The sequence below is a fragment of the Lipophrys pholis genome (assembly GCF_963383615.2).
Source record: "Lipophrys pholis genome assembly, chromosome: 16".
NCBI classification, from domain to species: Eukaryota; Metazoa; Chordata; class Actinopteri; order Blenniiformes; family Blenniidae; genus Lipophrys; species Lipophrys pholis.
Genome location: NC_137634.1, coordinates 9,778,955 through 9,806,356, shown reverse-complemented (window position 1 = coordinate 9,806,356; position 27,402 = coordinate 9,778,955). Strand labels below are relative to the sequence as shown.

Here is a 27,402-nt window from a genome sequence, read left to right as displayed (position 1 = left end):
AACAATTGGGGCTCACGAGCGATACACACAGGTATTCCAGCATTTTATTGTCTGATGTCGCCTGTGAACAGCGACTCTAGAAGAGGAATGGAAATGATTCAGAGCTCGGTGTCAGGCGCCGTCTATTTACAGCTTCGTTTTGACATACAGTATTGGTAAATAGCGCCTTCTCATAAATGTACTTGAAGAACCATCAAGGAATGTTAACATACGACACGATCAGGAACTAAACAGTTACGACTGAACACAAGTTCACCAAATAAAGGAAATCAAGCCCAGAGTATATATATATACAGTACAAATCAATAGATGGTATTAACATTTGAAGCTCTTCATCAACGTTTCATGACGATTCCAAAAAGAGGGTGTTACCAGGGGGGCGTCAACCAAAACTGTATCTTAAGGAGTGTAGGCTGGAATAAATTTAGTGTGTGTGTGTGTGTGTGTGTGTGTGTGTGTGTGTGTGTGTGTGATTACCGAGCGCAAGTGTTTGAGTGTGAACTGGAGAGAGAGAGAGAGAGAGAGAGGGGAGAGTGATGTTCACGTTTGTGTGCATGCGTAAGTGCGAGAATATTTGGGATGCACTTCCTTTGCTGAACCCTGCGGGGTTCCTCACACTGACCGCAGCAGCTGTTCCTTCACCAGTTCATGATGCAGTTTCTGTTCAAGGTCATGAAGTAAACCTGGCTGCTGCCTCCAGACCGCACAGACGCAAAAAACACCTGAGGGACAGCACAAGCACAAAAACATGTGTATTTGTTTCCTTTAAAAAAAAAAATAATAAAATTTTTTTTTAAATAATAATAATAATAATAGGACAGATCACACCTGATTCATGATTCTACGGGAGCAAAAAGGAATGAGACACATTTTCCCTTTGATTCACTAAATCTGGAAGCAGAGTCATGGTGCGAAGACAAAACTCAGACGGTTCTGTACTGAACAGAGTTACAGCGCTGAGTGGTCGAGCACAGTCTGGATCCACAATTGTTTTTTCAGTTTTTCGTTTTCGAAAAAACAATCCAATTCATAAAATACAGTCAATTTAGAATTATTGACATAAAGATAAAACTGCTTTTTCAACTAATCTTTTGGTTTTCGTGCAGAAAATCGCTTCTAAATAATGTCTTGTAGTTACTGCAGTTAAGGGACCAAGAAATCAAGACAGTGTAGTAAATAACTTCCAGCACAGAAGCACCCCAACACGCATTTCCTACATTATTTGGTAAGATTGAAGGTCGTCTTTATAAAGATTTGTTCACAGATCCTGGCTACTTCTTTCCCTTAAAGACTTTCGGCTTTGTTAAGCGGAGCAGCTTCATATTCCACAGTAACATTTAGGAGTAGACCTTCATTTTTTCCAGCTCTTAGCGAGAACACTTCTGTCATTAAGCTTTGCGACGTTGTTATTTACATTCAAGCTTCTGCTTTCTTACCTTATCGTTTCTCTCACACAGGAACTTCAGTCGCTGAGCCCTTTTGTGCATGAACACACCGTCTAAGTGGCCCGTCTCCACGGAGCGGATCTCAATAGCCTTTTCTCCCCAACCCATGATCTGATTAGAGCAGATATGAGCTGCAGAGCACAGTGTAATGTAAGTAAACGTCAGGTTCCAATACAAACGATTAAATGCATGTCCACGGGTTTCGATTTGAAGCGTACCGACAGAGGTGGGCATCTCGCCCCACTGCAGGACGACGTCCTTGATGATGCGACCGTAGGTGTTGACGTAAACGCCCTCGTCCTCATAGCACAGCAGCATCTCCATACCGTCTGAACTGGGCAGGAATACGATGGCATGCGGGGTCACGTGGCTCTGGATCTGTTGGGAGAGAAAAAGAAAAGTCTTCTAAGGTTTAAATGGACAAAAAAAAAACTGCTGCTCGACAGCAGCGACACTTACATGAACGGGGATGTAAATGTCATAGTTGTTTCCAGAGTCCACGTCAATAGCGTGGAAGCCTGCACATGAGCCGTAGATGACCTTCAACCTCTGCCCTTCCTCCACTGTCAGGTCAACCAGCACAGGCCTGTGTGGAAGGTCTGCAAAGGACTGAAAGAGATCGAGGGGGGTTTGGAGGCCGAGTGTGAGAATAGAAATCGTCTCGTCTGGCCAACTGATATCACATAACTAATCCAGCTCAGAGGAAACGGGAGACTTACCTTGAAGGCCATGAATTTGTGATAAGGCTTGGGTGCCCAAGCATACACTTCCACTGCATTCTTCAAAGCAATCACCAGGAACTTGATCCTCTCATATTTCACTAGACAGAACAACCACAAGGCCATGTGACATTAGACGCTTGACATTAATAATTTACTCAGCCGAATGCCTTAATCTGAATTCATCTGGAGGGGAATAGACCGTGGTAATAAAAAGCTATCATCGGTTACTCACCCACTTTGTAGTGCACGCAGCCCTCCATCTCCCCCACGGTGGTCCAGCCCTGCTTCTTTTCCACCTCGGGGTCATTGTGGAGGATCTTGTTCCTCAGCCACGCCAGGTAGTACACACGCACCTTGTTTTTCTTGCCTTATGGACAAACACAGAGGTTAATTAATAATGACTCGACAATAAAGTCTTTATTTGCATTTATAGTGAGATTGAAAAGATCTCTTATGTGTAGACAGTATAAAAATAGTAAGTTAATGACTTATTACTAAGAAATAACAAAATACAGGAGAATAAAGAAAAAAGTAGACTTTATAGTTAGAACACGTGTCCTTATCCATTTATTGACAAACAGTTCCTCAATTACTAATAATCAGTTGATTACTTTTCAATTTGCTTGTTCAACTTTTATTTTGTTTTAATGAATTCAACAAGAGACTAGTCAGTAGAGCGTAGATCACCAACACTGCCATCAAGCACTCAAAGGCACAAACACTTTGTTAAATGAATTACATCAGATGTGTTAGAGTCGCAGAAAAAAAAAAGTCATGTTAAATAATTGTGGAATAAAAAAAAAAGGTTTCAGTGTTCTCTTGATACAAAATTGTATATGAAGTGATATTTTTCAAGAGGAAAACCTTTAAAATGTAACTTAAGTAAAACCAATTGCCTTGATAACAGCTCGGTACACAATTGTAGGTAACGGAGCTTTTCCAAAATAACCAAAACAAAGCCCTTAGATATGCGGGGCGAGGAAAGAGGACAGAGGAAGCGAATGAGAGAGGTACCGCATGTTCCTCGTGCCAAGTCAAAGTGCAAGCAAAACTATTACTATGAAACTATCAGCACATATTTGGCACCCGGTCATTGGACTTCGATTATAAAGAGTGGTCGTGTGCCAAAAGCACAAATAGCTCAAAACAGCTTCAACTGTCTGTAGTGAGAAGCGAGTCAGCAACGAGCCGCCGTTCTCACCTGATATGGTGATGAGCAGGTTGAGGCCCTCCAGGACGTCCATCTGTTGGAATCTGCGGGAGTTGATGAGGGGGTAAACTTTGCCCTGACCACTACGGTCCAGCAGCTTCAAACCGTTCTCGGTGCCAACCAACAGGTTCACACCTGGAGACACACACAAACAGGTCCACTCAGCTTATGTACATTTCATAAATGCATCAAAATATTGTTTAACCTCTAAAAGTACATTGCCGATATACCTGTGAGCGGTTAACGCCGTATATTGTGAGAAAACCCTGCCACCAAGATAATCACTTTGTTTTGAGGACAAGTGTTAAAAAAAAACAAAAAACCACATCATTCAATTTTCTCTTTTACTTCTTGAAAGGACAAACCTTGTCATAAAGATGTCTTTTCACAGGAAACACATCAGAAGAGCAATTTGTTCCTCCTTCAAGATCACAGTGATCATGTTGGCAAATTATGACATTTAAGGAGATTCTTTTCTAAAAAATGTGCTTTGAAGTCGACATCTTTTCCCCGTGGAAATGCATCAATGCTACACTATGACAAAAAGGGTACCATCAACACTAAATCTCAAATATCTCCACATTTCAAAGATACGCGTTTTTAATCTTGGTCACAATCCTTCACCAAAAGCCCTCTCGAGTGGACATTCGAACGGTTCAAACATTTTGAAACTGAGGCAAATCCTGTGTTTTGAATGATTTCACTAATCAACATAGACTCCAGCGCAAACCATTTCACACGAGATGCACCCACTATTACAGAGAGCTTTCCATTTTAGATTTACTTTGCGGAGCCATTAAGTAGTGGGTCTGCTCTCACCCCAAAGCGCAGCACACAGGATCTCCGAGTTGAACCTCTTCTTGTATTTGCGGATCTCGGGTGTGTCAGTTGGGGGACGTGTGTTGGTGGGATTGACGTTCACCATGGAGCCTTTCCTCACCTCCATCTTCAGCTGCTCAAACCTGGAGCCTGTGTGTGGAGACACTACAACTGTCACAATCTTTTTTCTGTATGAAATCACAGCCTTTCCTTTACATTAATGTTCAGGAAGTCTGACTCACCACTGAGGGACATGCTATCGCCTGTACCTCCTGGTGTCTGGTACATGCCCAGATCCACAAAAGTGGTAAAGGAAGACTTGCCGGACGCCTTGACCAAACCTCGGGACTGATACTGGGAAAGCAGAGATGATGCAGGAATTAGACAGTGGGACATGCTTCAAGTCAACAAAAAGAGCAAAAATTATTTGAGGATAAAACTGGCTTTAAAAAAAAAAAGTTCATAATTAACACCGTGATACACTGACTATTGATATTTATAATGCGCTGGGGAGACTTCATGGCCAACATGGTGGCAAATATGGAACACGTATAAATAAACCAGAAATTCAGGACTGATAAACTTAGCATCAGTGAAACTTACGTCATAAACAGAGTCCTTCCCAGGAGACGAGTGAGTGGCTGAATCAGTGGGGGAGTGAGAGGGCTGCACCACATCTGGCAAATTTGTGTATCCATTATGGCTTCGCTTCTCTGGGGTCTTTCAGGTGAAACAAAAACACAGACACACATGGGAGATCATATTACATAATGATGTGATATATTTAGATTCAGGTCAATCTGATGCATAAATCTCCCGGCTGAGAGCAAAACTCGGGGGGGAAAAAAATACAACTTTAGGTTCCGTTTATTTTCCAATTCTTGTGGTAACAGAACCTAATTATTGAGACAAAGTTGCTACCAAAATGTTTTTATGAAGTTGTTTTTACAGGAAATCATATTAAGCAACAAAAAATGTGTTTTTAAAGAAAATACCACTTCTCAACAATGAGTCATGTAACCACTTGTGATGATGATGAAGATGATGATAAGGATGCTGCATGTAACAAAAATAGCTGCAAATGTTGAAGTTCTTTTATTTAGATTCACAAGCTGATTTCAAATTTTTGCTATTCTTTGATTGAGCTTTTATTTAACAAGGTAAGTCCCATTGGTTCGGGCACACAGACACAGTAATGCGATCGCTACAATGGACTGTTGTGGTGAAGATGGAGCTAAGCTCTACGTTTACCAGTCAATCTAAATCTCCATTCTCACTTATGACTGGAAAAAAAAAAAAAAGGTGATCATGGATAAAAAGACTTTCTTTGCAGAGTGACGGGCCTCTCTCTTGGGGACAGAACGAGGAGCTCAACCATGCAGGAGAGACTCAAAGCTGAGCTGCTTTGGCTAAATGAGAGGAGCCAATTGAGGTTGTTGGGGCGTCTGATTAGGATGCCCTCTGGTCAGTTCGCATTAGAAGTCAACCAGGCACAGCGAACTGGGAGGAGGCCCGAGGGTCAGCCCTGGACCTGCAGGACAGATTAAATCTCTCGGGTGGTCTGAAGCAACACGGGATCCTCCAAAGAGAAGCTAAAAACAATTTGAGGAGGGCGGGGAAGTCTAGGATAAGTTGCTCTCCATATTGCTACTGTGACTAGACTGCAGGAAAGAAGATGGAGGATGGGTGAGTCTCATTCGGATCAAAAACCTTTTCAAACAGGGTCTGGTCAAGACAGCAGCAACATCACTGTACAATTTAAACAAAAGTAACTAAAACAAACCAAATGTATGGATTAAAATGTGATAGTCCAAAACACAACATTAAATAGCTTATTACAGTTCGGTCTTATATGTGTGCTGCTGCTGATTCATCTCTGTCCGACTGCTTATTAGACACTGGCGAAATCTCCAATAAAAGGTTTTTAGCATTAAATGAGTGCTGGTTGAATCGGTCATTACTGATGTTTTAGTTATCTCACATGTTTATGCCATTAGAGACATTTTGTACTTCAGCAGGAAAAAAACACAATGTCGCACACACACGCACACAAAGTGCCCTCGTCCCTCAGCTTCATAATATTCCATGTCATGTTTTGTGCCGATTTCTCCTTGAAACCACAATGCATTTTAAGCAACATTACATATACAGATGACTCACTCTCTGCACCAGCATGGTCTGGTCCCCGTAGCCTCCAGCTTGTTCTCCCTCTCCTCCCTCACCCTCATCTTCATGTACCACCATGGTGTTGACTGAATCAGTGTCTGCGTCCCTGTGACTGAAACCAAAAAGGGAGCGGGGCAAAATTAGATAAAAATGCAAGTTTTATAATGGGAGCGACTGAGCAGAGTCACATAGCTTGGAAGACAGTTGACTAACTTAATAAATAAAAACAAATTTTGTTGAATTATCAGTAAACGCTGGTGTTTGTTACCGATCTGTGGGGCTTTCTTCCTCCTCTGGCCCCTCGCCACTCTCGCTTTCTTCACTGCTCTCACTGCTCTCTGATGAAGAGGAGTAATCGTTGGCCTTCACCGGGGGCCTCGGCGGCTCCTCAGCACGCTCCTTAGCATAGAGGCCATGGTCCTGCGCACACATAAAATGCGGGCACATTTTCAAACGTTCCAATGCAGCTGGGTTACCCAAATGTTACAGTGAGGAACCGTCACAGAACTCAGGAGCAGCAAGCATACACATAAATAGGCCTTTGTAAACAAAAAAGGTACTTTGCTCAGTGATAAAACATTATTTATTAGATGAGCAAAGAGTAATGCATGCCATTGAGTAAATATCACTACACAGACGTTAAATGCGAACTCATGCATCAACATCAAGCTTGGCACAATACAGGAAAACACAGTGATACTAACCTCCCCTATAGCTCTCTTGTAACTCTGCACATTTTGGGATAAAGTCAAGCACAGGGATTCGAGAAGAAGAGAAAAATGAAAGCAGAAATGCCTGAAGTGTCACATTATTGTGAGTGTAACTCCTACAATTAGACTGTTTTAAGTTCATTTACAAAACAAATGCGTCTATTATGAAACCACGAATAAGTACAGCCAGTTAGTGCTTAAGTTTTAACTTTGGCATACACCAGCTCACCGAGGTTGTATTCAGTGTTTAAGAGAGGGCGAACGCCCATAAAAACCACTTACAGCAGGGCGGCCGGGACGGGAGGAGGTTCGAGACTCCCCTGGCTTATGTCGACTGTCATGAGACAACATGGGCGAATCCATTTTGGAGGAACCTGAAAATTAGCATGGAAAAAGTGGAGTTATGATTATTAGAATTACTGTGAAGACAGAGCGCTAAGAAACACCATGAGGAAGGCAAGGACTCACTGAGGATGCGGTGTCTCTCTAGAGAACCCGTCTGGGGCAGATTGGATATGATGCTCACGCTGTCTCCTCTCTCCCAGCGATCATTGCGGCTGAGATCTGGATTGCTGCCATGTGGATACAAATGTGTTATCCTCAAGCTGTCATTACGAGTTACCACTATTCTTTCAAGGCAGTATTGTATGGACATATCTGATCAAAGTGTTTGGCTGTCTTTAGTACCTGGCTCTTACTGGATGCCTTATACCGGAGGTCAGGTTGGTGTTGAGAGCTGTGGCAATAGAGGCTGTCCTTTGGGGAATCTGGAAAAAGTGAACATGATTTTCTTTTGTATAGCAATAGTTTGCAAAGACGCCAATGCGGATCAACTAAAAGTAACTTCTGGGTTGTTCACATGCTGCCGAGTCAAAAGCTGGCCACTGGATTTTACCTTGGGTGGGAGTTCTACATCTGGCAAGCGGATCCAGGGCCCACGGTCCTCTCGCATCTGAAGTCCCTGCGGTCCGGGGGTTTCGGAAGTTGGGTCTGAATTCTGTCGCACCAGCTCTCTAGAGTGGATGGGGCGGGGTGTGGGTGTGAGGGAGGGATCCTGGGTGGGGAAGGCGGACATGTTCTTAGTGGGCTGGTCACAGAGGGACTGAGATCGAGGGACAGGAGCAGCATAAGGCTTCAGTGGAACCAAGTGAGCCATCTGGAACTGCAGGGGACAGGAGCAGCACACCAGGAGGGAGGAGGAGCAGTCGAGTGGAAGGAAGGGTGCACAAGGCAGTCGAGAAGCAGGCCGGAGGATGCAAGATATGTAGTTTTGTTAACAATATGATAATGAATGAATGGAAAGAGGAAGGAGAGAAAAGAAGAGGGAAAAGGCATGAATAAAGTGGCGCAAATAATTGAGAGTAAAGCAGCTAAAGAATCGGGGACAGAAAGGCTTCAGCAGCTGTATCTCCTCCTGTTTTTGTACAAGGTTTGAACAAAAACTTGCTACAAGCTCAGGAAACACCCACCTTGCTTTGCCCCCCTTGGGGTTCAACTGGTCTTTGCATGGGTGGGGTCTGTGCAGACTGGACCACCCCAGACTGGCTGATGGAGTCGGAGCGGGACTGGATGGCAGTGTCAGAGACTGTGGTGCAGATTTTAGGGGAACCTTGTCTGTTCAGCTTACTTCGCTCCTCCACCTGGGGTAAACAGTGCGGGAAGTGTTTACTCTAACACCCAAACACTTGACTCTACTATGTGATGCTTCAAACGAGGGCGAGACCATTACCTCTCGGGCCCAAGTTGGTTTGTTGTTGGGTTCCAGATTTTTGTTGTAATGATAAAGCTGGGGCTTCTTATCCTGCTGCTGCTGTTGCAGAGAAACCAGGTAGGCATGCTCCTGCTGCAGCTGTCTCTGCAGGCGCTCCGACTGTCGCTGCTCCTCAAGCTGCTTGCGCTTATACTCCTGAGTATTGAAAAACAATGCGGTCAACATTGTGCTTGCATCAGGCTGGATCCAGCACACAGTTCAGGCAGGTAATAACTAAACACACAGTAAACACACAGTTTGCTTTTACTTGAACAACCGGCAGAGGTGTTTTATCAGCTCGCCAATGCTGCCGTCAACCACTAAGATAATAAATGCTTTGGGCTTTATCGTGCTTTTGCACGCCTATTTTGAGATGGCAGTCAATTACCAGCCCACATGAAAAGAATATCGATCATGTCTGTACTAAACCTTTTTGTGCTGTATATTAAACAGACAGTGGAAAACTGAGTCAGTTGACTTATTGGCTTTTCATTGTGGGTTGTAAGAATGGGTCTGAGCCTTTAGATGCCCTTTACATTCACATGAAAACAAGAAACAAGAGAAATCAAGGTTTTGAATATTGGAAAAGATTTTCAAAGGTGAGTCACCACAATACAAATCTTCATAACTTCACATTGACATATTACGAGCTGGACTCTACATTTATGACCCTAATCATTCACTCTTCAGCACAATTTATATTGATTTTCAAAGCCATGAAGCCACTCAGGCATAAAGCTATGTAATAATTAACCATCTGTCTCTAACAGAATCCAGGTCTGATTTTATGACTGTGCTCACAACGGTCAATGACGATGAAATTAAAGTTACACTGGCAAGTGGAAGTGATCTTTACATTTATCATTTTTAAGATAGTTACCATTGATTTATTTTTGAAATGCCCATACATAACTCATTTTAAAAATGAAGTTTGAAATGTTTTCTTTTACACTACATCGATCACTCTACATACATATTCACACAACATCAAATACACATGCAATGTGTTCTAGTACAACAGCTCAGCTCTGTTCTAAAGATTTCTGACAAGTAATAATGTTGAATTTCCTTAAGATTGCCAGATTCTTGTTTATTTGAGATAGTAGGCAAAGGTAATGCCAAGATCATGGCATCACATCAGTTATTGTGATTAAAAATTGAAAAAGAAATTTCTAAATATGAGTCGGCTAAAACCTTTTACAAAATGGATGCATCTGGAAAAACCAACACTGAGCTCCAAGGCAACACTAGAGTAAGATTGGTGTCTAAGCACATACTCGCTTGTAGCACAGATCGTTTGTGCCAATTATACCACGAACCTTTAAAACTATGGCATGGGCACATGAGGCATGCACATGCATGCACAAATAATTTTTGTGTGCTTGTAATCTAGAAAGGGTATGGTAAAAACATCAACAGTGTCTTGCAGATAGAACTGGGTTAGCTCTCCCTCTGCAAAACAGGAACAAAGAGTTCAATCCTGATGACAGCAACTCCTACGCTCCACAGGACAAAGCTAAAACAAAGACGCCAGGAGTGTGGCGATTCTATCCATCAATATACTTATTTACTGAAAACTGTCGGAAATTGGTGCACAAATCTGGGTCACTGCATGCTTTTGAGACGGAGAATGCTGAAACACATCGGCACTGTTTGATCCCTGTCTTGTGCTTTTGGTTTTATAACCAGTAGGTGGACATGAAAATCTCTGCAGTGAAAATATGGCATGATGAAGGAGTAGGAACATCTCGATACCATGAGCAGCGCCTGCTCCTGAAGCAACTGCTGCTGAAGGATTTCTAGCTGTCGCTGCTCTTCTTCTAACTTGTGTCTGATAAACTCCTGAGGAAGGTAAGGAGAAAAAGAGGATCAGCAAAGAGGTGATAAAGGAGAAAATGAAGTTGATGGAGAGGATGTGTAGAGGACAGAAGCAGATAAGAGTTATGCAACATCTTTTCAGTAATAGAAAATGCATGTTGTGCAAATCAAAATCCGTTATTCTCAGATCTAATGTGAGAAATTAAATCATCACTGCTGTTTATAACTAACCACCATAGAGGTTAATGCAGGAAAAATGTAACTTATAGCAATATTATTTTAGACCACTTCACCAATATTGTGATCAGTTGTTAGATTTGAAATAATTACAATTTTGCAGGACACCGGATTGACATTAAAGCCATGGTTTGCAGTGCAAGGCGACTGTGCTCTATGCCAGACTCCTGTGTTACTGAAGGTAGACTGGAAACGCAGCATAAGAGACGCAGAGAGCTCACCCACAGAAAACTCATCTCTGAGTAAATACACTAATTTAGACTCTTGCTGCTATGGCAACCCACTCATGGAATTTCACCACCAGAGCAACTTGCACAGTGTTGCTGGAGGACACGCCCACACTCCACACTGATTGGCTGAGTGCAGCGCCACGTCTCCTGTGGTTGGTTACCTGCTCCCTCTCTGCCAGCCTTCTATCTTCCTCCCGTCTCATATCGTCGAGTCTCCGATGGGGACCTTTTTCTTGCTGCCTCACCATCTCTCGCTCTTTTCTTTGTTGCTGGGAGAGAAGGGTGACAGGAAAAAGAGAAATGAGCATAGAGGCTGTTGTTGCACCGCGGAATCAGGCCGCTTATAAGCCAAGTCTCCCTTTCAAAAGAGCTAAACAAATGGAATGGAGGGGAGTAGTAGTGCAGGGCAGAGAATAGAGTCTGTGAGTCATTCTCACAGATATACACAGACCTATTGCATCCAAATCAATGCATTGCCCTGATTTAGCTACAAAGAGCCTTTTTTTTTTTGGGAATGGTAGTGTAACTAACTGCCAAAGCAGATTTTGCAGTGAAACAAAACCGTCCTTTCCACTCCGATGTTGTTGGACTAAAATGCTGAATGAGGTAGATGACTCGGTGGAGAAACATTAGGGTGGTGCAACATTACTGCAGTCAATGACTTCACCAGTGCTGCACAATAGCAACAATAGCAATATGAGTGCAATTATGTGTGCCTCGTTCAAATCCCACATAACTCCTCATAGATTTCAGAGTAGCTGACACTTTGTGAGCAGCCCATTATTTAGCCAGATTATGCAGGTATGTCTGCCGGAGACAACAACATATGTAGCACACACGCAATGTCTCACACTACGTGACATAAACTTTGTACAATATGTCTACATCAGAGCACATTTAGATGCTCGGAAAAGAAGATTACATGTAGATGTGTGTTTTTTGGGATGTGTACAGCTAAATCTTTTGTGAGCTGCCGAATCATTAAAACAATATGTTCTCTTGTATATATGTCAGACAAGCGAACGTGCAAAATTAAGTATAAGAAGATATTTTGATGAAAGTAACATATGTTAAGAAAGCTATCAAATTTCATGCGGTAATTTAAATATGAAATCAACATTTTATCATTGTCATTGGTTTTTACACGCTATTGTTAATGTGAGTATCTAATTTCACAGTTTATAACAGGTGGATGGACATTCAAAAAGTATGCATTGAGATTCACAAGTTAAAATCGCCACCTCAACATACGGGATACAATTTCAGAGTTTGTTTAAGGCGTTCATAAGCAAATCCAAAGACATAAGAGAAATAAAAAAGACACCGAATATCTCGCCCCCCTCAAACAATTCTCTCATTTACATATTCCTTCAATACTATACCACAACCCAAGTTAGTCAGGCATTTTACAAACTTCATAAAAACTAAACATCTCGTTTGAGGCTACATAAATAAAGCCCTGTGCTCCGTGGAGTTTAAACTTTCTTCTCCTATTTAAATTGTTGGTGTGTACATTTAATTAAAGAAACCCAGCCTGGTAAAGTCAATCAGTATTTGTAATATATGTTGGATAATATGTTGAAAACAACAAATGGCATAAACGCTGTGCATTTATAACAGAGGACAAAAATGAACATATTGGGTCAATAGAGCAACATGAACTAAAGCAGTGTCGGACAACATATTTTCATTTTTGAGTTTTGCTCGAAACATTTATATCACAGTTTGCCAATGAAAACACAAAGACAGGTCAGTTCTGAAAGCAGAAAGTATAAAGTATCATGTTTTGTTCTTAATGTCAAGATCTGTTAGAATAAGATAAAAACAAAATATGTTGATAAAACACAGGAATGTTTGAGTGTGTGTGATTTGTTGAAAGAGAAAGAAAAAAATCTCAGAATGCAAACAGACTGTCTGGAGAAGGGGTATAACGGAATAAGCTTATGCTTCTTACTCCTTTTCAAGCGTGTTAACTTTCTATTTTCATTGCATTGTTTGTTTTTCATTTATTATGATCGAGATAAAATAGAACATTAAGAAAAAGGAGTTTAAAATTTCGAGGTTCACACAGTAACTGACATTATCATGAGTCACGTCACTTTGGTTTCATCATCAGACTAAGAAAGCATCGGAGGCATTTCATTTAAAAGTGAAACGTTGTCAATAATTAATTTGGCTCAAACTAATCTTTCTTAAACAAATATTTATGAGATGACCATCATTATTTATCAGTAGTACATCTATTACCAAAACCAAAATGTCATGATTGTGCTAAAAAAAAACTACAAAAAGCTAAAAAAAGAAAAAGAGACATAACGTTAGAATATGTGAAAAGGTTGGGACGAAGTAAATAAAAATAAAAAACAAGGATTTAACAACATTTGACAGGAGAGCATTAAGCAATGTTTTAAGCTTTGAGGTTGGTCTGGGATATGTATGAAGTTAAAGCCTTGAACCAACAAGCATAGAGGTAAGGAAGTAATATACCAACGCTGTCAAAACAGCTGCTGCATCACCTTCATCTTAAATGCACATAAACTTAAATCTAATATCAATCACTATTTGCACAGCGAAAACGCTGAGGCTCTTTTGGTCAGGTTCATCACATACAACAATAAACACAAGGACAACTGCTGAGTCAACAGTTGTTATGTGACAGCCTTTACAAGGAGGATAAGTCAGGGAAGATCATTGCTGAAAAGACAGGATGTTCAGAGTTGGATTCAAGCAGATTCATGGAAAGTTCATTGGAAGGACAAAGTGTGGTAGGAGCGGATGCATCTCGCAGCAGAGATTTACTGCAGTCTTGAGAAATCAAGACGATGGACCAAGAATGGAAATAACATGGCAGCACATTCGCTATGCTTAATCTTTCAAAGTTTTTAACAAACATTTTTCCTTGAAAAAGCATCTCTTACCTCTTCAAGTCTGCGCCGCTGTTCCTTCTGCTCTTCAATGCGTTTCTGCCGGTCATGCAGCAGTTGTCTCTTGTGTTCCTCGGGGTCTCGGCGCTGAGCCGCCAGTTGGGCCTGCTGCCTCTTGTGAGCCTCGGAGCGCTCTTTGTTCTCCTGCTGCAGGCGCTGGAAGTCGCGTCTCAGGGTGGACTCACCGGGAACGTTGAGTATTGAACTAACAACCAAAATTAAACCAATAGAAAAAAAACAAATTACACGCGTTATTCAAGTCAACTTCATCCAACTTGTATGTATGTGACAAGCAGCAAGCACCTCGACTCTCTGTCATCACTGCGATTTTCATCCTCTTCATCGCTGCCACTGTATTCATACTCAGTCTCTTCTACAAGAAAAATTAGAAGAGACAAGTCAAAATACTGTACTGCGGTCCACCGACTTAAGAGTCCACAGGTGTCAATGTAATGTGTTGCACTCTTCGGAGCTCAATGCATCTCACTTACCTTTCTCCCCCCTCTTCTTGCGCGTGCGATCAATATGATCTTTGAGTTGAATTCGGACCTGACGTTCAGTGGGCTGGTCCCTGATGAAAGAGTGCTTGAGCAGCTGCTCCGTGGACGGCCGGCTGGGATATGTCTTCACAAGGCAGCCTTCGATAAAGTCAATAAATTTCTTGGACCTGGTAAGAAGGGTATGTTGGAGCACGATAAGGTTCAACACAGAGAGAGAGAGAGAGAGAGAGAGAGAATAGCGAAAGCAGGACGGCATGGAGGCAGAGCACACTTAACAACAGAGCCATTATAGTCTAAATTGTTGATATAAAAGCAAGGACTCAAGTGGAACAAAGTGTATCTTAGCAACTTTCACACTCTTCACCGTTTTTAAAAAAACAAAACAAGATATGTTCTACAAGTGTGAACAAGAATAAATAAAGCTTGTTTAGTTCATACTCGTTTCTGTGACAATTAAAAAACCCATTTAGTTCTACAATATATTGACAAAAATGAGTCAACTGGCAAAGTAGCTACTATATGTTACAAGAGAGTAAACAACGGTACATAAGCAAACTGGAGAAATACTTCTGATCTTAGTGAACTAAACGTGCCCGTTCTAAAGTACATTTTAATGAACTACAATAGCAGTGCAACAAATACTGTCTGCATGAGGTTAATAATGTAGTCAATACGGTGCAATTTGTCGAATTGTAAAAGGCGAACGCAGACATTGCTGTGAGACTCACAGTAAGTCGTAGGAAAAAGATAAGAGCAGAAAGTCAAAGTAGGAGAAATATGTGAAATTCTATGAGCCTGTTTTGACGTTTTGATAATGCAGTGACATTTCAAACTTTTTCATTCGAGTGAGTCACAGTTCTACCTCATATGGCCCTAAAGCATCCTGAAGCATATGTGCAACAGTTCCCTGCAACTTCTGATGCAATCAGCTTTGTTTCCATCCAGTGCTGCGCATTAAGTGTGCTTTATATGCGGTTTGCTTGATTGTTTTTTCACTGCAGTATACATTTAGGTGAACTACATCTCATGCAAATGGGTCATCTGATTATGACCACTGTCCAGTGAAGCAGCTTCTTCCCACCATTGTTAAATCACGATACATATAAATGTGTCAATGGGTTTATCCATTTCCTAGTGACAAATAATGATCTGTAATTAAAATGGAAAAACAATGAGCCAGCATAGACAGAAAAGGTGACTTAATGCACTGCAGGAAGTGCAGTACAGTACAGTACAGGTGCTAACTTACCATTTTTTAGACTTAAGTTTTGGAGGAGGATTCCTGGGAATCAGAAACAGGGCCCTCATCGGATGCATGTCACACAAGGCTACAGAAATAAAAGACATCATGATGGTCAGTAGTCTCACTGAGCATGCCGAGAGCCACAAGACAAAAAAACTGCACATCAGTGAAAATGTAATGTTCAATAAAATATTCCTGATTTCCACACAGGGTAGTTTGTAATAATACTAGCCACCATTGCATGTTTCTTGCATCCTCAAACATGGATAGAGCTGCTGTTATCCAATCTTTCCTGGTGCCTCAGGCTTATTGTTACACTGAATGTAAGAGCAAGGACTGTGAGTCATTGTGTTCCCAGCGTAGGTAGGTAGCTAAACCTGACTGGTTAGCTTCAGTCTCACAGTAAATAGGCTTTTGTAACACAGTCTTTTGGACATATGCAACGTGACTGAGACTGCCAAAGGCGGGGGGCTAATTTCACTGCTGCATTTCAAGTGCCACATTTAGACACAGTGGGAATCATTTATACATACGTGTGCTTCATACAACATGCATCCATTTAAAAGAATGAACGGATCCCCCACTGATGGGTTATTTCCGGTTCCATCAATAGCTTGTTGGATTACAGGATTTAGTCCACAGAGTTACAAACTGCGCTCTCACTAAATTATTTATCAGACACCTGGAGTGAACTTTTGGCCTTCAGCTGATAAACTAAACTGATTGTTCAAAAGGACGGCTCTTACATTCATTGTACAGACAGCTCGTATTTTTAGAGCGCATGCTTGCTTACAAAGTAGAAGATGATTAACAATTTAAGTGTTCCACAACAACTAAGCATATCACAATATGGCCACTGGCATGTGTGACATACTCTTGTAACACAATGAATCCTCTGGAATCTGTTGTGAACTTTTAGGGGATTATTTGACTAAATTCACTAATTAAAATTGGTAAACTAAATTATAAAAAAAACTGTGTGGAATATAACTACTCCTAACAAGTGGTTATTTTAGTATTCTTATTTTATATTTAATTGCATGTAAAAAAAATTGTCGAAAGTAACCTACAAGTGCTATTTGAAAAAATATTGAACAAGTGCCAAATCCCCACAAGTTAGTTCATCCTAACACCAGACAGGTGTGGAAATCAATACATTACCAAATATCCATGACCATTATACTGTGGCCTGTTTACATGAAAAAAGTCCAACCATGATGTAATTTGTGGTGTTATCAGGACCGTATAAGTGACCATGTAAACAATGTGACGTGGTTCAGATAACAGCATTATTGATCGTTAGAAAACTACTTAAAACACTTGCATTTCCTCTAATAATGCAATGATTTTGCACATGTCAACTAGCTAATGATTAAATCAAATTAAATTAAAGAGTGCCGGCACGGAGATGTCCAACAATACCAGATATTTCATATTGGCATGTACATAAATATTTGAAAATCGTAAATCGTTGTTTTGCTCTTTACAGATAAAATATTGCATTTCTTAAGAAACCCCTCACACTACATTCATTCATTCATATTTTCTTTTCATCAACTAATAAGTGTACTGACAAATGGTCAATGCCACAGTCTTATCTAAAGGAATACTGCAAGTTTTTAAGTAGAAAACATATTTCAGTCATCAGACTGAGGGAGTGAGTAAGCACACACTGCATAATTTATAACGGTACATCAACACCAGCTCGAGAGTCGGCCTGCATCCCTTATGTCATTCACAGCAGCAGCAGCAGCAGCAACATAATCTGTAGAAGCTTCATGCAGTTGCCATTGGTAATGTGAAAAGAGAAAACATTTTAGAAGGTGTTTTTAAGTGGCCATAGTACACATTTCGTTTGAATAGTAAACTCTACTCCACACTTTAAAATTTCTCTCCAGACATGCAATAGCTAAATATACCTTGTTTGGATGCATACACTCAAACACTACTCACAAAACGTTAAGTATATTTGGCTTTCAGGTGAAATTCATTGAAAATGGAAAAAGTTAGTGCTACGGTGATATTGTATCATGAAAGTAGACCATGTAAGTAGAAGCATGCAATAGTGACTTCCTCATCTCAAGCAGAGTACTGTTCACCATGAAGCGGCCATCAATGTAGGACGTGGCCAAAGGACGTCCACTTCTTTGTCTTTCTGTGACTCTTCCAGTGTGTGTGTACCAATTCTAACTTAACCAGAAAATGTATTGGCTCATTCATGCATTAAACACCCGTCGTGGATTTTGCTGTCATCAAACAGCAAGTTGAGTACTGAAACACTGAACAGTTAGATATGTGGATTCAAAAGTTTAGAGAAAGTCACATTAAGTTCACCTTTAAAGGTCAGAGTGCATCTTAGGTTCATCTGCAAATTTCACCCAAAAGCTGAATATGCTTGTGTTTTTCAACAGAAGAGTCTACAATTACCTTCTTATGTTGATTCGGATTTGACTTCTCGTAATATTCATGTCATGGAACTTCAATGTCACTTAATCGTGATTACAAAAAAAGGCCTTAAACTAAGATTTAATGTGACATGAAACCTACATTTTAGTGTCAGACTGCACATGCATCGCTTTCCATGGTGTAAATGAGCGACTGGTCAAATGCAGCAGCACACAGAGCCCAATAGCCCAGTTCAGACATTATTTACCAAACTCCTTAGCGCTTGTGTAATTTTCTTTGGTTTCACACCAAATCTCCAGGCAGACAGATCTTCCTGCTAACCACACTACAGAGATCTGAACAAACAGCCTCCACAGGCCAACTGCCAGCTCACGACTACACTACCTTGATTACAGTGAGTCAGCTGTCCATCTGAAGGCACAGACAAGCATGGCGCACATGCAGGACAGGCTCATTCATGAAGTCTTTTAGAATTGGCTTTGGAACGATGAGAAACGGCCCGATATCTAGTACATAAAAGTGCATGAGTCACCGGAAAACCGGTGGAACAGGTACGTAAAGTGCAGATACTTACGAGGAGCTCCCTCCGCCATCTCAATGGCTGTGATCCCCAAAGACCAGATATCGCTCTGTGAAACACACGGGGTGGGCGAGTCAGTGCACTATTCATGTTCCCACAGCACTGTTCCTGCACATAAAAGTGCTGATTCTGTTACCCTGTAATCATAGGTGGAGTCGGGGTTCTCGTCACAGGCAATAACCTCAGGCGCCATCCAGTAGGGCGTGCCGATGAAGGTGTTTCGACGACCAACAGTCCTGTCCAGCTGAGCACTCACTCCAAAATCAACTGTGGAAAAAAAGAACCAGAAGGAGTTTGAACCGCAAAGGATACGATACAGTGGATTTATTTCAGTCATGCACATTTTCAAAGATTTGACTTACCAAGTTTGACCTCTGCATTCTCTGTTAGCAGCACATTCTGGCCCTTAATGTCTCTGTGGATTACTTTGTGGGCGTGGAGGTGAGAAAGACCCTGTTCACAGAAAAAAAAAAAGCCTACATTGGTCAATAGGTAGTGACCACCATTGGACGCCTGTTTTTATCTGGTGTTACAATGACTTCTCACCCTCAGGATCTCTCTGCAGATGTAGGCAATCCAGTCCTCCTTCAGAGAGCTGCCTTTTGTGTTTTTAACCAGGTCTGTCACTGATCCAGCTCCACAGAACTCCATCACCAACTATGCACGATAAAATACAAACTTGTTAAACGCATCAATTCCGTAGGAAAACCTTGAGGTTAGGTGCAAAAGGTCGACTCACCCAAAGCTGGTCATCATGTCCTGGTGGACTCTTCTTGACAAAGGCACCATAATATGTGGCAATGTTGCGATGGTGGCTGTATTTTTTCAGCATGTTAATTTCTGCTTTGATCTCCTCTTCTTCCTCCTCTGTAACATCCATCACCTTAATGGCAGCCAGCTGGCCAGTCTTCACATGACGGCCCTGATTTAGGAACAAGTAGGTTCATTACTACAGCTACCAGTAGCGTTTAAAAATAACCACAGACTCAATGTTTCCAAAACTCTTTAATTTTCACTCATCAAACTGAGACTAATTGCTTTTTTTTCACATCACTTTGCTGTTCTTATTTTACATTTTCTTCCAGTTGAGTCTCTTATCTCTTTGTCAATACAGTTTATAGTTATCAGCCTGACAACTAAAATTTTTTACTGACATAGCAGTATGCTAAATCAGCTGGAATCTGATAAATGTTCAGTAGTCATGTTAATTTAACAAAGAGCGGGACTATAAACGGGTTTCTTAGATTCCGACTTGTTCAGACGTGTCAAATTTGAGAATAGAAGTTGGAAATGCTGCACTGATCAGTAGAAAACAGTTTATACTCAGATTTAATAGGCATCATGGCTCACCTTGTACACCTGTCCATATGTCCCATTGCCAACAACCTCGACCAGCTCAAAGATCCCTGCGGGATCCTGTGGGAGACAGCAGCAGATTTATTTGTTATCCAACATGTGGACAGTGCAGAGTCAGTCAAACCAAAAAATTCATTAGTTGTGCATCAGTAAGTTGCATTAATTCAGCATTTCATATACAAGAAGTCTCCATACTGAAAATGCTGTTCAATAAACTGATCCCCAATTCAGTGAATAATGCATAATTACAATGGCAGCACTGAAAGCACACCATACTTATTTTTGCTTTTAAGTGGGTGACGCTCACTTTGTTCTTTGTTGGATCCGCCACATTTACACTTCAATGCCGACGCGGCATGGAGGTTATATTTCATGTTGTTAAGCTCATGCTTCTTCAGTGCAGTGCCACCTTTATATACTAAAATACTACAAAACGCACCTGTTCCAGTAGCTGCTGATGTGAGCCTGCAGTTATATTTGCACAAAGGCTAAAACAAAACACGTCTCAAAACAAACACTGCTGCAGCGCTCGCAAGGCCAAGATCATTTAAGGTGATTTTCGGTCATAATTTTAGAGATTGTTAAACTTTTGAGTGAGCAAAGTTGCGGCTCTGTACGATCTGTCAGGAGTACAGTCACATAAACACACACAGCTCTGAAATCATTCATTAGAACCACTAAAGCCTATTTAAATCCAGTATTTTATTTCCACAGTTAAGCCCAATCTTCTTCGCTGCCCACTCAAAACCACCCACAAAACTTCACATGGAAGAAGCAGACACACAGATTCACTTGATATTGATACTAGGTTACACACACAAAGATGAATTCTGACAGCATGGACACAACCCCAGCCTCTTCTTGATTCGTTCATTTAATGTTTCTGTGCCATGGACACATTTTCCACTGACACTAATAATGAGGAGTAGGTTGCTTTGACTCAATTATGCAACCCCCTCCCCAAGAGACAAGGGAAAAATGACTAGCAGTTCCACTTTCATGTAATTTCAATATGGCTTTAAGAAGATGTGTGGGTGGTGAGTCTGCTGCTTTGGGTTTAGAATGTACACCATGACCTATCCTGCTTTCATCCACTTCCAATGATGGCTTTTCTACATTTAACAAGGAGGAAAATATTTTTCTTTAGAATATGGAATTAAAGTGGAAAACAGCATATATATACACTTAGGAAAGCTTCAGCTGTAGAACTGACCACACATCTGATGTAAATGCACACAACTCCTAAAACAGCATGAATATACCATAAAGGTTTTGAAGCATGGTACGTACAGGAACAGAAAAAGACAAGGAGCCATGACGTAAAAGAGGAGGCAATAGAAAAATGGTATGGAAGGGAATAATGTAGTGATAAGAGTGGGTGGATTCACCCACGTCCAGCACAGAGTGGGATGAGAGGAATGAGGCAATAGAGGGGGAAATGTACAGTTAGGTACAAAGAGGAGCACGGAGACAAATAAACTGTCTGCAAAGACTGCAAAAAATACCCAGTCAAAATAGCAGTAAAACCACACAGAAATTCTCGGAGGAATCTCCCTGCTTAAAACATAACTCCGATACTTAATGCGAACATAATGATAGCATGGTAATAAAAGAAAAGCTCGATATAATGATGGGGAACTTTGTAAAGCGAAACAATCAATTAGCCAAAATGTCAAGCTGTGATAAGCCTCGCAAAAAAAAAAAATGAGTGGCCCGATCCGTGGTTACACAGCGGCTACTATTGTCAACAGTAACATTTTTCCAGTATAATTTTGTGGGTAAATGCTTTTAGACTGGAAAGTATGTGAAGTAATAATTACAACAGGAAGTAACAATAACATGACAAGACAAATTTGGTTCGCCATTTCACTTCTATTTTGTCAGTTTTGGGAGTGGTGTTTACGCTTAACTATTAAAGTCCAACAAGTGTTTCTCACGCTTACATAGGGTGTTAAAACTTCTCTTATGTAACAAAAGATAAGGAATTTTATTTTAAGAAAGCTGCTGCGTTGCTCAGCAGTATTCAGTATTTGAAACCAAAGAACTTAACCAAACTTTAAAAAAAAACAATGCTATATTGTGATTTAGGCTAAATAAAAGTGCTTAAATAATCATATTGACACACTGTTATTCTATGAGGGTAAAACAACACAATCTGTTGAACAGGCGATGGCTATTACCTTTGCCACCGAAAGTTGGGGCAAAGGTTGTTTTTGTCTGCGTGTATTTTACCAACTTTTCGCAAAAACTATTAACCCCATTTGAATGAACTTTTCAGGGATGTTTTGTCATCATCGAAGGACCAATTGATTAGATTTTCAGATCGATCAGCTCTTGGAGAGGTTAGATATTTCCTCCGTTGTGGACACAGTGGAGGTCCGCGGTGAGCCGTCAGTCAGGGTTGCAGCAAGGAAGCTGCCGTTAGCCGTCTGTTAGCACACTGCTAACCCCGCTGTGGAGCTTGCAGCTAATATCTCGGTAAGACAAGTCTCCAGAAACACGGGTGTGAGCGCATTAACTCGGGTAGTGGTTTATCTGTGTGCCCCCACTCAGTGTTTCACACAGTGATGTTGTTATTATTGATCTTCGCATCAATATGAGATAACGGCCAACGTGCTCGCACTGCTAACTCGGCTCCTCAAAGAAATGTGGCGTTGGCGATGGTACGCGCTCTACAGAGTGTCCATTCTAGTTTCACCAGAGGTGAACCGCATCATCAAGACCAGGCTCCAGTGAATCACTTTGGTCAAAGAAACACTCAGAGCCACAATTCTCAAACGGTGGTACTCGTACCCTCTAGTGGTACGCGGGGGAAAATCCTACATAAATGTATTTGAAAAAAATCTAACATTATGAAAATACTACAGAACAGAATGAAAAAATATAAAGCATATAAAAATATTTTTTTTAAAAACAGGTATACAAGTAATAAGTCCATGGCTAATAGGGTAAACATAGACTACTATATGTTCAGGTCAGCCATAATGGTGATACTGTACTTGGAGAGCTGGGTATTTTCTCAGATGGTGCACACGATAAAAAGTCTAAGAACCACTGATTTTGGCCTTGAGCTGAGAGAGTTGAAATGTAATTCAAGTCACCTGTAATCAATCAGTGTGTGTGTGGTTTGATTTTACCTTGAGCTCTGTTGGCAGTAAAAACCAGTGTTGATGAGACATCAAACTTATGTAACGCTCGACTACTTCTTCACTAAGTAGCATTTCTAACAAATTCTGTAAGTAAGCAGCATTATTTTTTTCTTTCTTACACAAGAACTTTAAAAACTCCATGCTTTCATAAAGTTGTTTTCTCAAGTACAAACTGCAAAACAACACAAGTGGGTGATGTTTATCCAATAGTTTCACACTATCCCATCACTTTGTTAACGTTAAGGTTTGATATGTGTTGCAATGCCACAACGAACAAAAGAATGCTAGCTAGTAAACAACGCTTCATTTAGAATATTCAAAACAAATGAAGAAAATACATATAACACATTTGGAATAGATTAAGAATAAACAGTGTGTAATGACTTACACCGATTGTAAATATTACTTTTGTTGGTTTACAATTCACAACTCCAAGGGAGAGTTTTAATACTTCATAACAATATCAAGATACTAGCCTCCGGATTTGGCTCACTGAGAAGATTTTAAATGAATTTGAAATAGAGGTAAATGGATCTTATTTACAGAGTTCAAATTTAAAAGTAATACCCCAAACTCCCTTTCTACATTTTACTATACAAAGTAAAGCTTATTCATTCCCATTTCTCAATTTAATTCAAACAAAAACTGTCATTTTTTCAGGTTTTGAAAAAAATACTGCAACTCAAAATGTTACGATAATCCAGTTGTCTCGATCACAACTTTATTTTCCCCATGCTAAAAAATCTTTTACATTTATATGTTGCAGATAACTGAGAAAACAATAGATTTTCACAACTTACTTATTTAGAAGTGCCTGTAAATTGATATAACATAAAATGAGCATTTGCACTTAGTGCAATGTTTCTAATATGAGACGTATTTCAGTGACAAACCTTCTGCAAAGTTCAACTACAAATAAAAACTTGGCAGCTGCGTAAACTGCCCCGGGTTTCCATTAAGCCACATGAACATGGCAAAGCGTTGCTCTAAAACTACTAAATACTTTGAGAATTTTTGTTTTTTGAAAAACGGCAACCTTTCCTGATATATTTTAAGTCTTTACAGACTTTACCAACAGATTGAGCAAACAAAAACTGGTACTTTTTCCTTCTCTTTTAAATATCCCTCCAATATTTTCCATTTTCCAGTTATTCATTTTTATTGATTGATTTAATTTTTGTGTGGCAATGTGGCTCCTCCATGGTTCATAATATGGGGTGGGGTTAAAAACAATGAGGGGTGGGAATACCTATATATTTTTCTTGATCTATTTCTATCAGTGTTTGAAGATCTTGCCATGACCCTCCAAAGTGGAGATGAAAATATAAACAGTGATCACAGTAAAACTTGTGCTCATCGATAAATAAATTATACAGATACTTTGAGAGAATTTGACAGAACCCAATCTACCAATGATTACTACAACATTCTTACATAAACAATCACACCTGTTATACATGAATCAGGATTTCTCTGTGTTGGAGTGGTGCTATTCCATACCCTTTTAGATCCGGCTAAGCAACAACACAAGAGTTGACCTAATATAGAATATAAACAACACCCATATTTTAAATCCATGGCTTAACTTGTAAGAGGAAGCTGTGATTTTTTTTCAAGCATTAACTTAAGTACTTGTTTAGATTGCCGAGATGGGTGTGTCAACACACACCTGTTGGGTCACCTCACTTACAACTAAAGGATATATCAAAATGAAGACTCATTACTAATCAGATACTGCACACAAGGAGAGATGGGGTTTTTTTTCCCTTGCGAAAGCACTTGTAACATCACAGATATGTTATGAATGACAGCCGCATGTACATTATCAAAAACAGTTTTAATTCAATGGGCCAAGATGGCGAACGTGGTGTTTCTGATTGGAACTAAACAGCAAGAAGACGTGAAATCAAGTGACAGCTCACGAAACAAAAGCAGCAACACATTCAAAGACGAAACGTTGAGACCTTGTTCCTTCTTTCGTCTGATGGACACGAGAAACTGTAAACACACAAGGCCAGGGAGTGTTTCTCCCACCTCAACTTTGTTGCGTGGGTGTTAAAAGCTGTGGCGCTCGTGTCAAGAGACAACCCGACATAACATCCAATGAGTCCGTCTGGCACAAATCTCTCACGAATTACGTGCAGTTGCATATCTTGTAATAATCGTAATGATACTCACCCTGAGAGCTGCGAGGTCGATGTCATCCAGGCTTCGTGTGGGGGCGTTTTCAGACATAGCTGGCGAAACTTAAGAGGCTAACAAGTTAGCCACTTATTTGACAAGAAGTACTTTCAGGAGGGGTGAGGGTAAAGTGGCCCCCCTTTTTTTTTTTTTTTTTGGGCAATCTGTCTCGGAAAAACAAAACGCAGCAAGGTGGTGGTCGAGTCCAGCGAGGCAACACAACACGGCAACACTCAGATGAGCGGATACATCGCAGATTGAGCCGCAGACGCACCCAGCTAGCTCGCGTCAACTCCGGCCGACTGCTCGAATGTTACCCGCAGTTGTTTTTAAACTGAAATATCTGACCGCAAGTCTCTCGGCTTGAATCGGGATATTTCAACAAACTGTCAACGTCGTCGTCGGCCGGCCATCGGGAGCGATCTAACAACTGTGAGGTTTTAGCTGCGGTGCACCTCCACTGTTGTTGGACACCTTGCTGCTTTCATTTTGACAAGACGCCGCGTCTCCGCCGCTCGACAACATCCCCGCTAATTTGTCCGTGATATAATTGTGATGATCAGGAAAGAAACTGAGGATTTTTTTTTTTGTTGCTGCTGTAACATTAACGGCTAGGTTGACAAAGTATTTAAAAAAAAAAAAAAAAAATCACATGAACGTCTCAGTTTTTTTTAAAGGAGGGCGCAACGTCTGATGTGATGGCGTCCGGGTCCGTCCGCACCGCACCAGAACCGAAGAACCGAGTTGTCAGGCTGCCATACCGAGCCCGGGGGGGAAAAAAAAAATCTCCACAGAACACCAGCGAGGTGGAATTAAAACAGATATCTCTTATTAAAATACGCCTTCCCGCGGCGCCGCAGTTGCCAAACTTGTTAATACGACTTAGATATTCCTGGATCTGTGGCGGAGCGAGCAGCTCGCCGAACACCGCGTCAGGTGCGCGCGGTTCGCCTCGCGTCAACAGCGGAGCTAACGCGGCTAGGCTAGGCTAGCGGGCTAAACAGTCCCTAACACAATAAACTTTCCTTCTTCATCCATTTTCCGAGTTGACAGTCGCGCCTAGCACGGCCAACCTTCCGGGGGGGGGGGGGGGGAACACGGGCGGACAGACAGGCACTGTACGCTCTCGCCAACGCCGCCGTAAAGTGGTGCACTCGACGCTGTTAAAAGTTAAGCGTCGCTTTTCGTTCTCCGGCGTCCAAATCTGACGAACTTGTAAAATGTAGTCCGACGCTGCTGCTGCTGCTGCGGCTGCTGCGGCTGCTGTTGCAAGGCACGGTGCACTTTCTAACTGCGGAGCACAGCCAAACTTGTTATTTCGCCATGTTTTGCTTCCCAAGTCCTCCTCCCTCCCTCCCACTCCCAGCCTGCCTTCATGTAGTCTTGCGGGGCCGAACTGACGACTGGCTGCACAACACACACAAAAACACACACTCCTCAAGTGCTTTCTGCTTCTCGATGGCTTACGGGGCTTCGGCAGGGACAAATTACCTCTGAAATTACAGTGGACTAACTTCCACCTACACAGCCGCCTGACTGCTGTGCAGAGCTGAGGTCACCCTCACATCTCTCTGTCCTGCAGTGGCCCCGGAGCTGACTGTACAGCTCGACATAACACTGACTTCACCTTTAAAACTCACTGATAAAAAACAAATCAGTTTAGGAATAAACAATTAAAGGCTGCGTGGTAGCGGAGTGGTTCGCACCTTCCGAGATGTAGTTTGCATGTTCTAACATGTGCATGACTTTAATCAATATACTTTAATATTCCAAGCAGGAAATGTTATGTCATGAAAGTGCTCTGTTCCAACAAGATTATTAGAAAAATAATAAATCGATGAAATAGGTTCAAATAACCCTAACTCTAACCTTTGTGTGAGGAGTTTGCATGTTCTCCCCATGTGTGCGTGGGTTTCCTCCAACAGTTCAAAAATATGCATGTGAGGTTAATTGGTG

At 41.2% G+C, this 27,402-nt stretch overlaps 1 protein-coding gene across 2 annotated transcripts; it reads right to left on the bottom strand.

Annotated features, from left to right (window-relative positions):
* Positions 1 to 26: 26 nt before the first annotated feature.
* On the bottom strand, positions 27 to 26,844 carry mink1 (misshapen-like kinase 1). Of its 2 annotated transcripts, XM_080483825.1 has the most exons (31): positions 25,444 to 26,844; positions 20,111 to 20,176; positions 19,500 to 19,682; positions 19,307 to 19,417; positions 19,123 to 19,213; positions 18,897 to 19,027; positions 18,755 to 18,809; positions 15,781 to 15,859; positions 14,523 to 14,698; positions 14,335 to 14,404; positions 14,026 to 14,236; positions 11,269 to 11,376; positions 10,578 to 10,664; positions 8,802 to 8,978; positions 8,542 to 8,712; positions 7,968 to 8,126; positions 7,760 to 7,839; positions 7,541 to 7,644; positions 7,355 to 7,446; positions 6,631 to 6,782; positions 6,357 to 6,474; positions 4,800 to 4,916; positions 4,439 to 4,550; positions 4,197 to 4,346; positions 3,369 to 3,512; positions 2,400 to 2,534; positions 2,165 to 2,265; positions 1,905 to 2,054; positions 1,664 to 1,823; positions 1,437 to 1,576; positions 27 to 722 (listed from the first exon to the last, which is right to left on the bottom strand). In XM_080483825.1, the coding sequence occupies exons 1-31, from the start codon at positions 25,498 to 25,500 to the stop codon at positions 639 to 641; spliced, it is 3,771 nt and encodes a 1,256-aa protein (XP_080339951.1). In that variant the 5' UTR covers positions 25,501 to 26,844; the 3' UTR covers positions 27 to 638. The 2 variants fall into 2 exon arrangements, with proteins under 2 accessions (XP_080339951.1, XP_080339952.1); XM_080483826.1 differs by lacking the exon at positions 10,578 to 10,664 and having other exon boundaries at positions 487 to 722.
* Between the last annotated feature and the right edge of the window lie 558 nt (positions 26,845 to 27,402).